Raw genomic sequence first — 13,573 nt, 5'->3', positions numbered from 1 at the left:
CCCCCCCCCCCCCACACACACACACACACGCACACAATTAATTTTGGATTACTTGTAGTAACTAACTAACTGTAGTAACTAACTGTGGGACCATTTCAATAATTCTATTTGATGTGCATGTGCAGGTGAGGTGCTGCCATGCCCACTTTTCCAAGCGATTTTTGATACCTATGACTTGCCATACTGCCTTCTCCTGACTACACGTCCCTGCGAAGCAGCAGTTGCAGGGCAGCAAATGCCCTTCACCGGGAGATCTGGACCCAGATGCAGACGTCCACCGATTCGTTTATTCAGCTCTTTATAATAAATAAACTTTACATCCACTTTGTGCATGACCCGATTAGTCGACTAATCGGAAAAAATAATCGGTGATTAGTCGACTATTAAAATAATCGTTTGTGGCAGCCCTACTGTCAAGTCTGCGGTACATGTGTGGCCCGAACCATGGCTACTGATCCGTATGGATCGCAGATTATCCATGATCCCCTAGTTCAGTATCAATATATTGATCAGAAAACATCATTTTTTTAAAAAAAACAAAAAAGCTAACCAGATGTACGTTTTAAGATGCAGCTGCTTGACTAAATTCAGTGTTACAGAAAAATAATTTCTAAAACTGCTGCGTAGTAAAAGTTGCATTACAGCGGAGATGATGCGCCGACACGTTTCTATAGGATCATGGATCTTCCCATGACTCACTCCATCATTCTGTTGTTACTTTCAGCACCAAAGACCTTTTACATCAGTTTTGTAGATCTAGAAAAACTGGTTTGGATGCAGTTCCATTACTTCAGCTAAGGGCAAGAAAAAAAAGCACCTTCAACTGAAATAAACTTTTAAAAAAACAAAAAAAAAGGAAGAAACTTTGTTAAACTCTGACACTAAAATAAGAAGTGGGCAGGGGAGGTCTTAACATGCAGATATCCTGCAGCTCAAGTTTTATAAACATTTTTAAATTAATTAATTGAAAACTTTTTTCCTGTCAAAAATAACATTTTTTTTTAATTATATTAGTACCGGTAATTCAAATAATATTTTGGTTAATAGAATGCAATTAATCATTTTATTAATCATTATTATCTTGCTTCAATCAATGTAAATCATTTTATTTATTGTTAAACATTGACATTTTACAGTTTTATATGTAGTTATGGCCTTTTTAGTTAATATCTGAAAGCTTTAAATTGTATTAGTAATAAAAAATAGTTATCATTTTATTTTAAAAGGACTACTTTTGTTCAGTCTGAATAAATGTGAAAGTTTTTTTGTAGTCAAACACTTAAAATGGTATTAACTAATTAGTTATTAGAATTAGTTGGTTAGTTTGTTATTTTTATGTTTTAGTTAAATATATATTTTTTAAATATCTTGTTATTAAATGTCTAAACATTTTTATAGTAATAATATTAAGCAGTCTATTTTGCAAGGTCTTCTATTGCTCATTTTCAGTAAATGTGAAATAATTTTTTTAATCAAAAGCAAAAAAATATTTATATAGATATGTTTTATGTTTTTAGTCACTACTTTTCTTTTTATAAATTTCTAAAAGGATTTTATCCTATTAGTATTAATAATACACTATCATTTTATTTTGAAAGGTACAATTTTGTTTCGTTTCAAAAATGTAAATCTGTTGTATTGTCAAATGCCAAATATTTAATTGTTTTATTATATATGTAGTTGTGACGTTTTTGTAAAAATCAAAATAAAATGTTTATTTTTGCTTTAAAAATATGTAGTTAATCATTTTATTTTGATAGGTTCCCTTTTTCTCGGTTATATATGTATAGTCAAAAATATATTGTTAAATATCTAAAAAAATATTTTGAAAAAAATAATTTGTAATTGATCATTTTATTTTGAAAGGTCTACTCTTTTTCAGATGAAATAATTATAGAACTGTTTTTTTTATTTTTACAATCATTAATAAAAAATTGAAAGCTTTAATTTTGAATCAAAATTATTGATAGGATTGAGTCTGCAGTGATTTTTAAGTTAAATTTCCATCTGTGAGACTACAGTTAAAGTCATGAATGAACCTTAACTTTCTTCTGCTTTAGCTCAGAGGTGCAGAATTTTAGAAGATGCTGTTGGCAGGAACACCTAATTTTATGTCATCAAAAGAATTATTGATCTTCTTATCTGATTTAAAACCAAAGGTTTTGTCCATGTAATAAAAGAACAGATTAAAATTTAAAAAATAATAGAATCTCTGTACACAAACAATGATGAGTCGCTGCTGAAGATGATAACAGATGATGGAAAATGTCCTTTTTTTCTTAGAAAGATTGAAAGCCCTCCGGTTTGCTTCGGATGACCTCTGTTCACCGTTTTCTTCCACCTAAACGCCAGTTGGCTTCTGAAGCCGCGCTTTTGGAATGTAAACAAACAACATGAGCAGCAAGGTCAGCCTCCTAATGAGGGCCGCGCTGGAATGCGGAAGAGCCGGAGCCCGAAAGAGTGGAAGCTCGGATGCTTCTGAAGGCGATGTGTGAAGATACCGAGAAACAAAGTCATGTTGAAACAGAGAAATGATGCTGGTCGATCACATGCAGCAAGAACTCCAAGTTCTGACACGACCGACCCAAAGTGGCGGTGTTGTAATCTGGGGAAGGAGGTGTCGGGCACTGAAGCAGGAGGATGGTTTCTGTCTGAATGAGGTTTTATTTGAAGCTGTGTCTTCTTTGTGCTTCAGCTTGAGGGGTTCTCATGACCAGATCAGGAAAAAGGCAGCTGGAATTGAACTCCGAACAAGGTTGGCATTTCTAAATAAAAGCTGTTCTGTGCACTCTGCTTGGTTTTTAATGCATAGTTTCTGTTTTTCTGGATTAATAAAGTTTTTTCAGGTTTTTCAAAATAACATAAATCACAAATTTGAACACTAAGTTTGAAAACTTTTGGTGTCCGCTTGTTTTTGTGAAGTAGTAACCCCCCTGCCACGCTCAGACAGATCTTCACCCGACTGCAGCCTTTTTAGCAGGAGGCCAACTGTTATGGGTGGGAGGGGTGACAAAGCTGAGGATCAGCCAACCTTCCTCACGCTCTGCACGTAGCACAGCCATTAAAACACTGCTCCCTCTGGAGGGAGGCCAGGAGTCAAAGTTTACAGAAGTTCACTCCTCTCCGCCGCTCTAGCCCCGCCCCTTCCCTCTGTTTTTGCCCCTCTTTCTCTGTCCCTTGCTTTGATATAAAAAGACGTATGATAGTGCGCCGTTTTCACAGGAAGTTGCCCTCGATCTGCCTCTTCGTGCACCCCCTCTTTTTTGATGAAGCTACCCCAGCGCTGCAGACTCAGATATTACACATTCCAGTGGTAACCTGCATCATTCAGATGATGTTGGCACTTAACAGATTGACGTCAGTGCTCACGATCAGATGTGCAGGAAAATGAGATTTATGTGTGATGTCGATGATTCGCCATAACCCCTCGCCTCTCAGGCGTGGGACGTGTGAGGTTTTTGTTTCACGTGCGTTCTGCTGCAGGAGTTTATAATAATGTTGCTATGGTTTATGCTGATGCAAGTCGATGAAAGAATGTGGAGGAACTGGCCCGCTGCGTGTGAGGGCTGAATCTGCCCTCATCGGGCCCGCTGACGTTCATCTTCGTCTCCTGTGAGCTTCACTTCTCACATGCACAGACAGTTTTGTCTCTGTTTTATTCCCAAAGGCTGTTTTTGGCACCTCTGAGAGGCTGTTTACATGAAAAGGTTTACAGGAGCTGACGAGGGCCAAAAACCAGAGCAGATCATTCGAGCTCAACCAGAGCAGGAAAAGACACAAGGAAGTTGACATGAGGCACAATACCTCCGGTGAAAAGGCCTGGATGAGGCTCTGTCGCTTTAAAAAAAGAATAAATAAGTTTACTCAATTATGTTCAGAGTTTTGAACTGAAATGTTCTTATGTTGCCAAATAACTTGTTTTTGTATCACTGCTGACACTACACTAAAATCAAGACATCTTGTGTGCTTTTCCGCTCTTCATACATTCAAACATGATGGTTAAAAATGTAATTTAATGTATCTATTTGTCTGCAAGTGGATGCATCAGAATGGAGCAGAGCAGCTTGTGGTTCGCTCAGCGTATTTTCTATGTAACAAATACAATCTCTTTCAAACAATATTTCTCCTGTTTTACAACAATTTGAGTGAGGAAATCTGCAATTTAATCTTAATTTTATGTATAAAGCTCCTCCATCAGAAATTTGCTACTGGAAAATGTTAAAGAAAAAAATTCATCAAAGTGGATCTTGAAGGAGTGTATTTGCGTTTTTTATTAAATCCTAAGTCATTCCTCTCATGTTTTTATTCAGTAGTAAGAAGAGGAAAAGGATGAAGGTGCACCAATATCATAATAACCATTCTGCTCTCCTTGGTTTGTGTACATTAAAAGTGGGGTCATCTGGACCCCACAAGACAATCCGCTGAACTTTTTTTTTATCATTGATTTTTGAGTTTCATTAATGTCCATGGCAGACATAAAATCCTGTCCACCTTTGTCATGGAAGGAATCACACATCAATATGTGGGTGGAGTCATCTGGACCCCAAAGATAGCAGAAGGGATAACAGAAAAGGCCATGGTTGATTTTAGAGTTCTTGAGGCACTTCACAGTTTGACTGGATTACAATTTAGGAGCCAACGATTCAGTTATGAAATCATCATCAATTAGGGCTGCCACGATTAGTTGACTAATCGACTATTAAAATAGTCAACGACTTATATAATAGCCGATTAGTCGCTACTTTATATTATATGGAGTCTGAGTGTAGTAAAGTTGAAAGTTATAATGGCATTATGCTAGCTTTTTAGAATATTTTGGCATTTATAAAGGTTTCATAGGTTATTTTGGAGATTAGCTAATATTTCAGCTACATGCTAGCTGTTTTGGCTGACTTAGGCTTTTGTTTTTATTTTTTAGCCTGTTTTGGAATTTAGCTGATATTTTAGCTACATGCTAGCTATTTTGAGTAATTTAGGCTTTTGTTTTTAGTTTTTTAGGCTGTTTTGGAATTTAGATAATATTTCAGTTACCTGCTAGCTATTTTGGCTAATTTAGGCTTTTTTTGTTTTGTTTTTTAGTCTGTTTGGAAGTTTCACTAACATTTCAGCAACATGCTAGCTATTTTGACCAACTTAGGCTTTTTTTCCTTTTTTTTAGGACAATTTCGTATTTAACTAATATTTTAGCTGGCTATCAGCTTCAGCTATTAGCTTCAGTGATTTCAGCTATCAATTTCAGCATCTTCACTGGCCAAATTAAGCTTACAGCATTCACACTAGCATTATTTCTGGTCATACTATGTATCTACTTTTTAGTTAGTTTAAAGTTAATGATGGTTAAGATGCATGCTTTACATCCAGTTTGCATATGACCCGATTACTCGATTAATCGGAAAAAATAATCAGTGATTAGTCGACTAATAAAATAATTGTTTGTGGGAGCCCTAATATCAATGCATCACAGAGCTCAATTTTTCTAGACATGTTTCTCTTTACTACTTGACTAGACCAAAATATGACTTACTCTTCTCCACCAAAGTGCATTTTTAAGGAAAGACCAGATCAATATACTTGTTTAACCTTGTATTGAGAACCTAAAAATTCTAAATATATATATATATATAAAATCAAAAATGTTTCACAGCATCAAAAGGGAAACATTTTCTCTGAACTCAACAACCTAAAATAAGATAATGTTACATTTTATCATTAGACCAGCTTTTAATGAAATATGTCAAATAAAATCAATGGTGTCTAGCTAGCTGTACATTGTCATTTCGCAAATTTGTTGTGTTCCCTACTTATTTAATTTTGGTATGACATAACTTATACACCGCATGACTTTTATCCAATTGACCCTCAACACTATGAAAGCCAAAATGTTTCCAAATGGTCGCTTGGTAAGCAAAGTTTGGTCCGGTCGGATGACGAGATCTGGAAGTTCAGCGTGTTTGTGTGGTCTTCAAAAATGTCAGAGTGAAAAATGCTTTGTGTTTAGTTCTGCCTGTTACTTTTACTTTAAATGATTAAACAATTCTGAATTGTTTATGAATCATAATTGATGCACCTAAAAATTGTTGTTTTTTTTACCCCACAACTAGTTGATATGGTTTTCTTGCATTCTTATTTAAATTAGTTATTCTGTAGCAGAGGGATACTGTTTAACAAATTTTATTTTTATGTTATACATTTTATTTTTAAAGGAACTTGTATCCACTGCTAGTTAAAGTAAAACAAAATTGGTTTAAACAGAAAAATGTAATCCAATAACAGTAAATATTTCAACTCCATTTTATAAATAAATGATTTAATGGAAACAAAAACTTTGAGGGTATTTTTATGAACAATAAAGTTGGATTGGTGGTCATTGTTGGGTTTTGGTCAGTAAAAACTGGACCAAATTGAAATTTTAGCATTAAAGGTTTCAGAACACTGATTGAGCCACTGAATTAAAGATACTCTCTGTTGACCTCTGCCTTCCCATCATCCTCGCTGACGTGATTTGACTCTTTCACATCCTTCTATCTCCTCCCAATTTGTGCCTCTGTAACCACCCTCTTTCCCACTCTGCTTTCGTCAGGCCATGGTTGCATGTTACCCTGGGAATGGAACGGGCTACGTACGACATGTGGACAACCCCAACGGTGACGGACGATGCGTCACGTGCATATACTACCTTAATAAAGATTGGAATGTCAAGGTAGGAGCAGTCTGTGACAGAAATGATGTTTCTGATTTGGGTTACGGGTTGTCACGTGCTGAATGGTCGCACTTCTCTGTTATTATGTGACGAAAAAACCTCCACAGACCATTTATATGAATCAAGAGCAAAAACCTTTTTCTCACAGATACTTATATACATCTATACCTGGGTCATATTTAAAATCCCAATTTTTTTCCACCCCAAAATCAATTTCTGATTTTAATTGATATTTTTCTTTTACTTTCTTAAACAAAACTTACAAATGACAAAATATATTTAACAAAAACTATATTTGTGAGTTGACCTGAATTCAAAGCGGCAGGTGTTTTTCTGATTAGGATTTTAAAATCTCCTCCATCAATGAAAGATGGAAGTGGAGTAAAGAGGATGCTGTTGAACTTTGCTTGGTTTGTTTCATTATTTATGTAAATATGCTGCATGATATCTGTTCCCTGAATAATATTTAATCCAGCCTTGTTTCATAACCTCAATGGACACGTGAACATCCTCAGTCTCTGATTGGCTGCTGGAGCATGTGGTTGCCTGGATACCAGGGATCCCTGATAGAATGACAATGTTCAAGTTCTTCCATCATGTCGGTTCTGAATCCAAACCGTATTTAATTAAACTTACTCTCTAAGCAGTCATGAAAGTTTTGTAGTACTGCAGAATATTCTTGGAAGTACTTCAACTCACTTAAGTAGTCCTGCAGAAAGTTTGGCTAAGTTCTAAAACTGACTGCAGTAGTACTGCAGAAAGTTTATCCAAGTTCTAAAACTGACTAAAGTAGTACTCCAAAAGTCATCTTAAGTTCTGAACAGTGCTGAAGAAGTATTGCAAAAAGTTCCTGTAAGTATTTAGACGTCCTAAAATAGTACTGTTGAAAGTTCTAAGTACCAACCTCACTGAAGTATTTCTGCAGAAAGTTCTTGTAAGTACTGAAACTCAGTTGATGTAGTACTGCAGAAAGTAGTACTTAAACTCACTGAATTAGTACTGTAGAAAGTTCTTCTTAGTACTTAAACTCATTAAAGTAGTACTGAAGAAAGGTCTTGTTAGTACATAAACTCAGCTGAAGTAGTACTACAGAAATTTCTAAATTCAGAAACTTGCAGCAGTAGTACTGCACAAAGCTTTTGTAAGTACTGAAACTTACTGAAGTAGTACTACAGAGATTTCTAAATACACAAACTTCCTGCAGTAGTACTACAGAAAGTTCTTAGTTCCAAAATTCACTGCCGTATTACTGCAGAAGGTTCTTGTAAGTACTGATACTCAATTGAGGTAGTACTACAGAAAGTAGTACTTTAACTCACTGAATTAGAAAGTTCTTCTTAGTACTTAAACACATTAAAGTAGTACTGAGGAAAGGTCTTGTTAGTACATAAATTCAGCTGAAGTAGTTCGGAAAGATCTAAATACAGAAGCTTACTGCAGTAGTCCCGTGTGAAGTTCTTGTAAGTACCTAAACCCACTGAAGTAGTACTACAGAAAGTATTTTTAAGTACCGGTACTTCTGAACTTCATAGCAGTACTAATGCAGTATTACAGTAGGCTGAATTTTCCCTTTCACCCATTTGACAAGTATAAATGTGCGTCTCTTGTGAGACGGAAAAACTCTCAGGCACGCACATATCCCGATGGAAGGATGTGAGTCAATCCCTGGAAACTTTTCACCTAACACCAAAGATACTCTGAGCCAGAGGATCACCCCCTCCCAGAGGACACCTCCCATCCACAGCACCCAGTGATTTCAGAACTTAACTCCATGTCCGAGTCTGTAAACCGCTGAGGAACACGCCGCTGGTTTCCATGGTGACCCCATGTGACTTCCTTTTGTGATGGTGGCTGTCAGCTGAGGTGGAGGGAGGGTCAGGCCTGACAACATGTTTTCATCTGACTCATATTTTCATCTACAGGGTCTGTAAACACATTTGGTGCAGAAACAGGAATAATGTGGGGAACAAAGGGACAAACTTCTGTTTTAAACATATTTCTTGAACACTTGAATTAACAATCTTTTTTTCTTAGCGGTCTTTGAAATGCACTTTTATCAATATTTTGAATATCATGTTAACTTTTGGGGTAGATACAAAGAAAATGACCATAAATGTCTGACAAAGAGCTTATTGCAGCAGATGGTTTGTCTTCATCATTAAAACACTGAATAAATCCGTGATTTATTCACAATTCAACTCTATCAAATAGTTTTAATTTTAAAATTTCCATCTGAAAACATTACCTTGTGAGCTGATGACGTTAAAGCCTTTTTTGCTTCACGAAAAAAGTTTTAAAATGTACTTTGAAAGACCACTAATTTATCGATCGAATGAATCAATATTGCATGTTCCAGGTAAAGATCAATTTAATTGATTTTTAGCCTGACTCAAATGTTTTCTTTGTCATTGTTTTCTAAAATGCAAACAACAAACTTTTACTGATGTATTTTAACTTTATCTATTTTTCTATAAGAAATTACCAAAGTAACAGTTTTTCTTAGATCAGATTTTTTTTTATTCTGTGATAATCAGACGTCTTCACACCATCATGATTAGCTGATCTTTGCAGAGTTCACTGGTCAGCATCAGCCTGATGCAGCTGAATGTAGGTCAGAAGGTTGTAGCCTGTTGGCGTCCGTAATCCCGCCTGCCTATTAATCTGATGTACACGCCGTTGTTAAAGGCCGTGACCTTTCAGCAGATTATTTATTTGGGAAAGTCTCTCCTGTTGTGTGGCTGTCGGGGTTTGTCACGCCGCCGGTATTCCCCCTCATTCAACACGCCTCCGAAGTGAGCGTGGCGGCGCTGCCAGAGAAGGGTGTGAACCTCTCTGCACTGGGAGTTTGCGTGTGAAGAGAGGGGCCTATCATATCAGCCGTGTGGGAGTTTGAGCGCCGCGCTTGCGGCAATCTGCTTTTTCACTCTCCAGGTCCTTTATCCAACCGCAGCAGTTTTCCTGTGGGTTATTCTTCCTATCCCTCCACAGGAAAGCCGTCCCCCGCTGCTGCTTCCTATCCTCGGCTTTCCTCCTGGTTCGCCGGGTCGCTCTGCCTTTAACATTGTTGCTGCTTTTTTGATCATTCCTGGACGGTTGGATTTGATTGTCTTTTTTATTGTTTCTCTGTTGCGTGTTTACTTTCTGATTTTGTTTAAAACACACTCCAATGAAAGTGTTTTTTTTAACCTGATCTTGTGATGGAGGACAAACGGTACCACATAGAATCTTACTGCTACAGTACATGTAGTAGTAGGTAGTGTAAGGTCAGTAGGGAGTTAAAAAAAAGACAAAAAACTACATAACTGATTTTATTTTTGTTACCATAGATACACTTTATTGCCAAAAGTATTGGCTCACCAGCCTTGACTTACACAATAACTGAAGTGTCATCCCATTCCTAACCCACCTCACTGAACTCCTGAGAGAGGAACATTCTTTCACAAATGTTTGTGAAAATACTTGATTTGATAAACCTGTGGCCAGGACAATGATTAGCACATCGGATTCTGATTGTTTGGATGGGTGAGCCAATACTTTTGGTAATATAGTGTATGTAAACATGTCCATCTTAGAATTAAACCAGGAAGTGACCCTACTGTTATCAGGGGACCATAAGACACACTTAATGTCCCACTCCAATCATCTTTTGATCCGTTTTCAAAGCGTTCCTAGTGGTCTTTTAATTGTGATGAAACTGTTTTTAGTTAACAACAAAAAACCTATCATTTTCTAGGACATAGTTTCTGCAGAGCAGCAGGAGTTCATTAGAAATTCACTTCTGAGTTGTGGGCAGGACCGTTGTCCCAGTCTTCCTCTCCCAGCTGCTGAGAGCTCAGAGCAAGAAGGAGCTTGTAACCATCCAGCATATTTTCTGCGTCACAAATACAATCTTTTTTCATTTTTTCTGTCTGTTATTGACTTACAGTGACTTGAAAAAAGATGTTGAACTCCTTTCAGCACATCCACTCCGGAGTCTTCACAGCAAATCAGCTTTCAATGATTTGCACAGGTGGTTTATCAAGTTTTATGCTGGATGCCCTTCCTGATACTGCCCTGTATTTACCCAGGCTAGGGACCGGCACAAGGAGACCCAGACATGGGTCCACTTGTGGCTACATAGATAGGCAGTAGCATTAAGGATCTGGCTGGATTCAGCTCATTGCACCCAGTGGGTCTTTAAATAGATTTGATGGTAATAATAAATGAGTTAAATAAACTTTGACTGCTTTGCTTTAACAAAAATGTTTTTTATACCTTTTCAAAACCAAGAAAGATCCACTTTGATGAAAATTGTTGTTTTTAACACAATCTTGTGGCATTTTTTTAATGATGGAGGAGGACATATATAAAGAAACTTGGGCTCAAAATGACATTTCTGTGTATTTCTTTATTCAAATCAGTGTGGAACAGAGAAAATATGCAGTTGAAAAGATTGTATTTGTAATATATATGCTGGGCTACCCACTAGCTCCCTGCTTCACTCCATCCTGATGCATCCACCTGTAGAAGACTAGATCCATGAATGTTTTTGTTTTGCTAGTCTAAGCTGGTATCTGGATCAAAACTGTTTGGTTGGATAGCTCTGATAAAGTAGCAGGAGAGCATGTAAACTGTGAGCTTTCAGTACCGGGGCTGCTCACATCTGCCGCTCTACTCTGTAGAAAATGACAGTTTTTGGATTTTTTTGTCTAAAAGCATTATCATACTAAAAAACACTTTAAAAAATAGATCTGAAGATGATCACATTGGGACTTTAAAAACTTCAAAATGGTCTAAAATGGTTTTGCTTTAAAGCTTCAATGTTTTTACCTGAATCGCATAAATCAAAGGTCATGTTTCTTCTTTTCTCCAGGAACACGGGGGCCTTCTCCGAATTTTCCCAGGAGGAAAAGCTCAGTTCGTCGACATCGAGCCAAAGTTCGACCGTTTGCTGCTTTTCTGGTCAGACAGACGAAACCCCCACGAAGTCCAGCCCGCTTTTGCTACGAGGTTAGCGTCCCATTCCTCCTCCTTCACTCTCCCTCAGTGCTGCCATGTGCTCTGACTGTCCTGGTCTGAACTGTCTGCAGGTATGCCATTACAGTGTGGTATTTTGATGCAGATGAGCGGGCCAGAGCTAAAGAAAAATACCTAACAGGTCAGAAGGCTTCTCCACTCCCGCTGATGTGGATTTGTCGATTCGGTCTCTCATGCTTCCTCTGCTCACAGGTGAAAAAGGAGTCAAGGTTGAACTTGGAAAATCCTCCGATTCCAGCTAGTAGGATGACCACTTCCTCCACAAACACCCGCCTGGTGCGCTGCGCAAGAACGCGTCCTCTGAAGAACGTGCACGTGTCGCAGAAACACAGCAGACTTTGGTTTGAGCATTTTCTGTGTAGTTCACTGACAGTCCACCAGGGCAACGCAGCAGGTCTTGAATGTCAAAATATTCTTCTGAAAGGGATTGTACGTTTTTTTTTGTTTTGTTGTTTTGGTAAATGCATTTACATCACAGCTAAAAGCTTCAAAAAGGAATTAAGTTTAGGAAAACCCTCCTATTTTTTTCAGTTTGTTCATTAAAGGTACAGCGTCCTGCACATGCTTCCTGTTGTGCTTCTCGTGGGCTGTCAAAATAAGCTACTGTTTGTGCCTGACTCTGCAGTCGTTTGAGGAAGTATCTGAACGCGCTTCGCAGCCTCCAGCACCTCCTACTGCGGAGAAGAACCAAGTTGATCTGAACCCTGTCTTACTGTGCTGTTGTGCACAGTTTGCTTTCATGTATTTAAACTAAAGGTCCCTGCGCCCCCTGCAGGCAGGCAGGAGACTTGCAATGCACTTTTTGAAAGCCCTCAGATCTGGATGAATGAAAATGAAATTGCTGCAATTGTTGATTAATATCTGATCATATCAGAGTTTCCCAAACATGAACACAGAAATACTGCTGACATATGGCTTTAGAAAATGATGTAATCATTTTAATATATTGATCAAGTAGTGAAACTACCAGCCAGCAAATTATTGCATGAAATGCAACCTTGATTTTTATTTTTAGGTCTTGAAGTTCATTTGTTTTCTGCTTAATTCTGTGGTTTTTCTACCTGTTGGATGACAAAAACATATTTTTTACACCAATTCAGACCATTTCAAGACAATCCTTCAAAAGCAAAGCGGTCTAATAAATGCAAACTGAACATGTCTGCTGCATGACCAGTTTCATGCTAAGGTCTTAACTTTCAAGGTACATGGTGCATGTGGAACTTTTTGTTTTAAAAACCATCTGGAAGCAACTTTGTCAATAAAACAGAGAGAAGTTCAGACTGTATTGGCCCTGCTGTTCTTTTTGTTCTGCTGCTCCTCTGAATAAACGTTTGATGTCCACCTTCTGCCTCACATATTCCTTCTTCTTCTGGGTTTTCTGTTCTGCTCTTTTGATGAACTTTCAGATCCTTTTGCAAAGATGAGACACTTTTAGGGCCCAGGAGCCAGTTAGAACTAATGACAATTTTAATAAAATAATTATATTTTTGTTAAATCTTTGCAATCATAAGATGATATCTTATTAATAAGATTTGACTGAACTTAAAGGACTTTTAATTTAAACAAAAAAAATAATTTATGTGTGAAACAAATTTGCTGATGCAATATTTCCCCTGTTGATCTCTTTGCATCACGTTAACATAATGTGGAGCCGGTTTATCACCTTGTGTAAAATGCCTTTTCATCTGACATTTGTTTAAACATTCCCATGTTTCAGTGTTTTATACAAGATAAATGTATAGTACATTTATTTTATGACATGACGTTAGAACCACCTTTAAGTCAAAGACGGTGATAGCTGATAGCGATTTTACATTAGAAAGTGCAGCAGTGCGTCTAATGAGAAATGTTTGTCGT

General features: G+C 37.4%; 1 protein-coding gene across 1 annotated transcript in view; it reads left to right on the top strand.

Moving 5' to 3' along the window:
- egln1a (egl-9 family hypoxia-inducible factor 1a) overlaps positions 1–13,058 on the top strand; it is a 23,454-nt gene extending 10,396 nt beyond the window's left edge. Inside the window, exons 2-5 of the mRNA XM_024297093.2 lie at positions 6,581–6,700; positions 11,553–11,689; positions 11,770–11,837; positions 11,909–13,058. Coding sequence (XP_024152861.1) covers positions 6,581–6,700; positions 11,553–11,689; positions 11,770–11,837; positions 11,909–11,958 — 375 coding nt within the window. The 3' untranslated portion in view covers positions 11,959–13,058. The remainder of the gene's footprint in view (positions 1–6,580; positions 6,701–11,552; positions 11,690–11,769; positions 11,838–11,908) is intronic.
- The last annotated feature ends 515 nt before the right edge of the window (positions 13,059–13,573 follow it).

The sequence above is a fragment of the Oryzias melastigma genome, linkage group LG15 (genome assembly GCF_002922805.2).
Source record: "Oryzias melastigma strain HK-1 linkage group LG15, ASM292280v2, whole genome shotgun sequence".
NCBI classification, from domain to species: Eukaryota; Metazoa; Chordata; class Actinopteri; order Beloniformes; family Adrianichthyidae; genus Oryzias; species Oryzias melastigma.
This window is presented reverse-complemented; position numbering and strand designations above follow the sequence as displayed.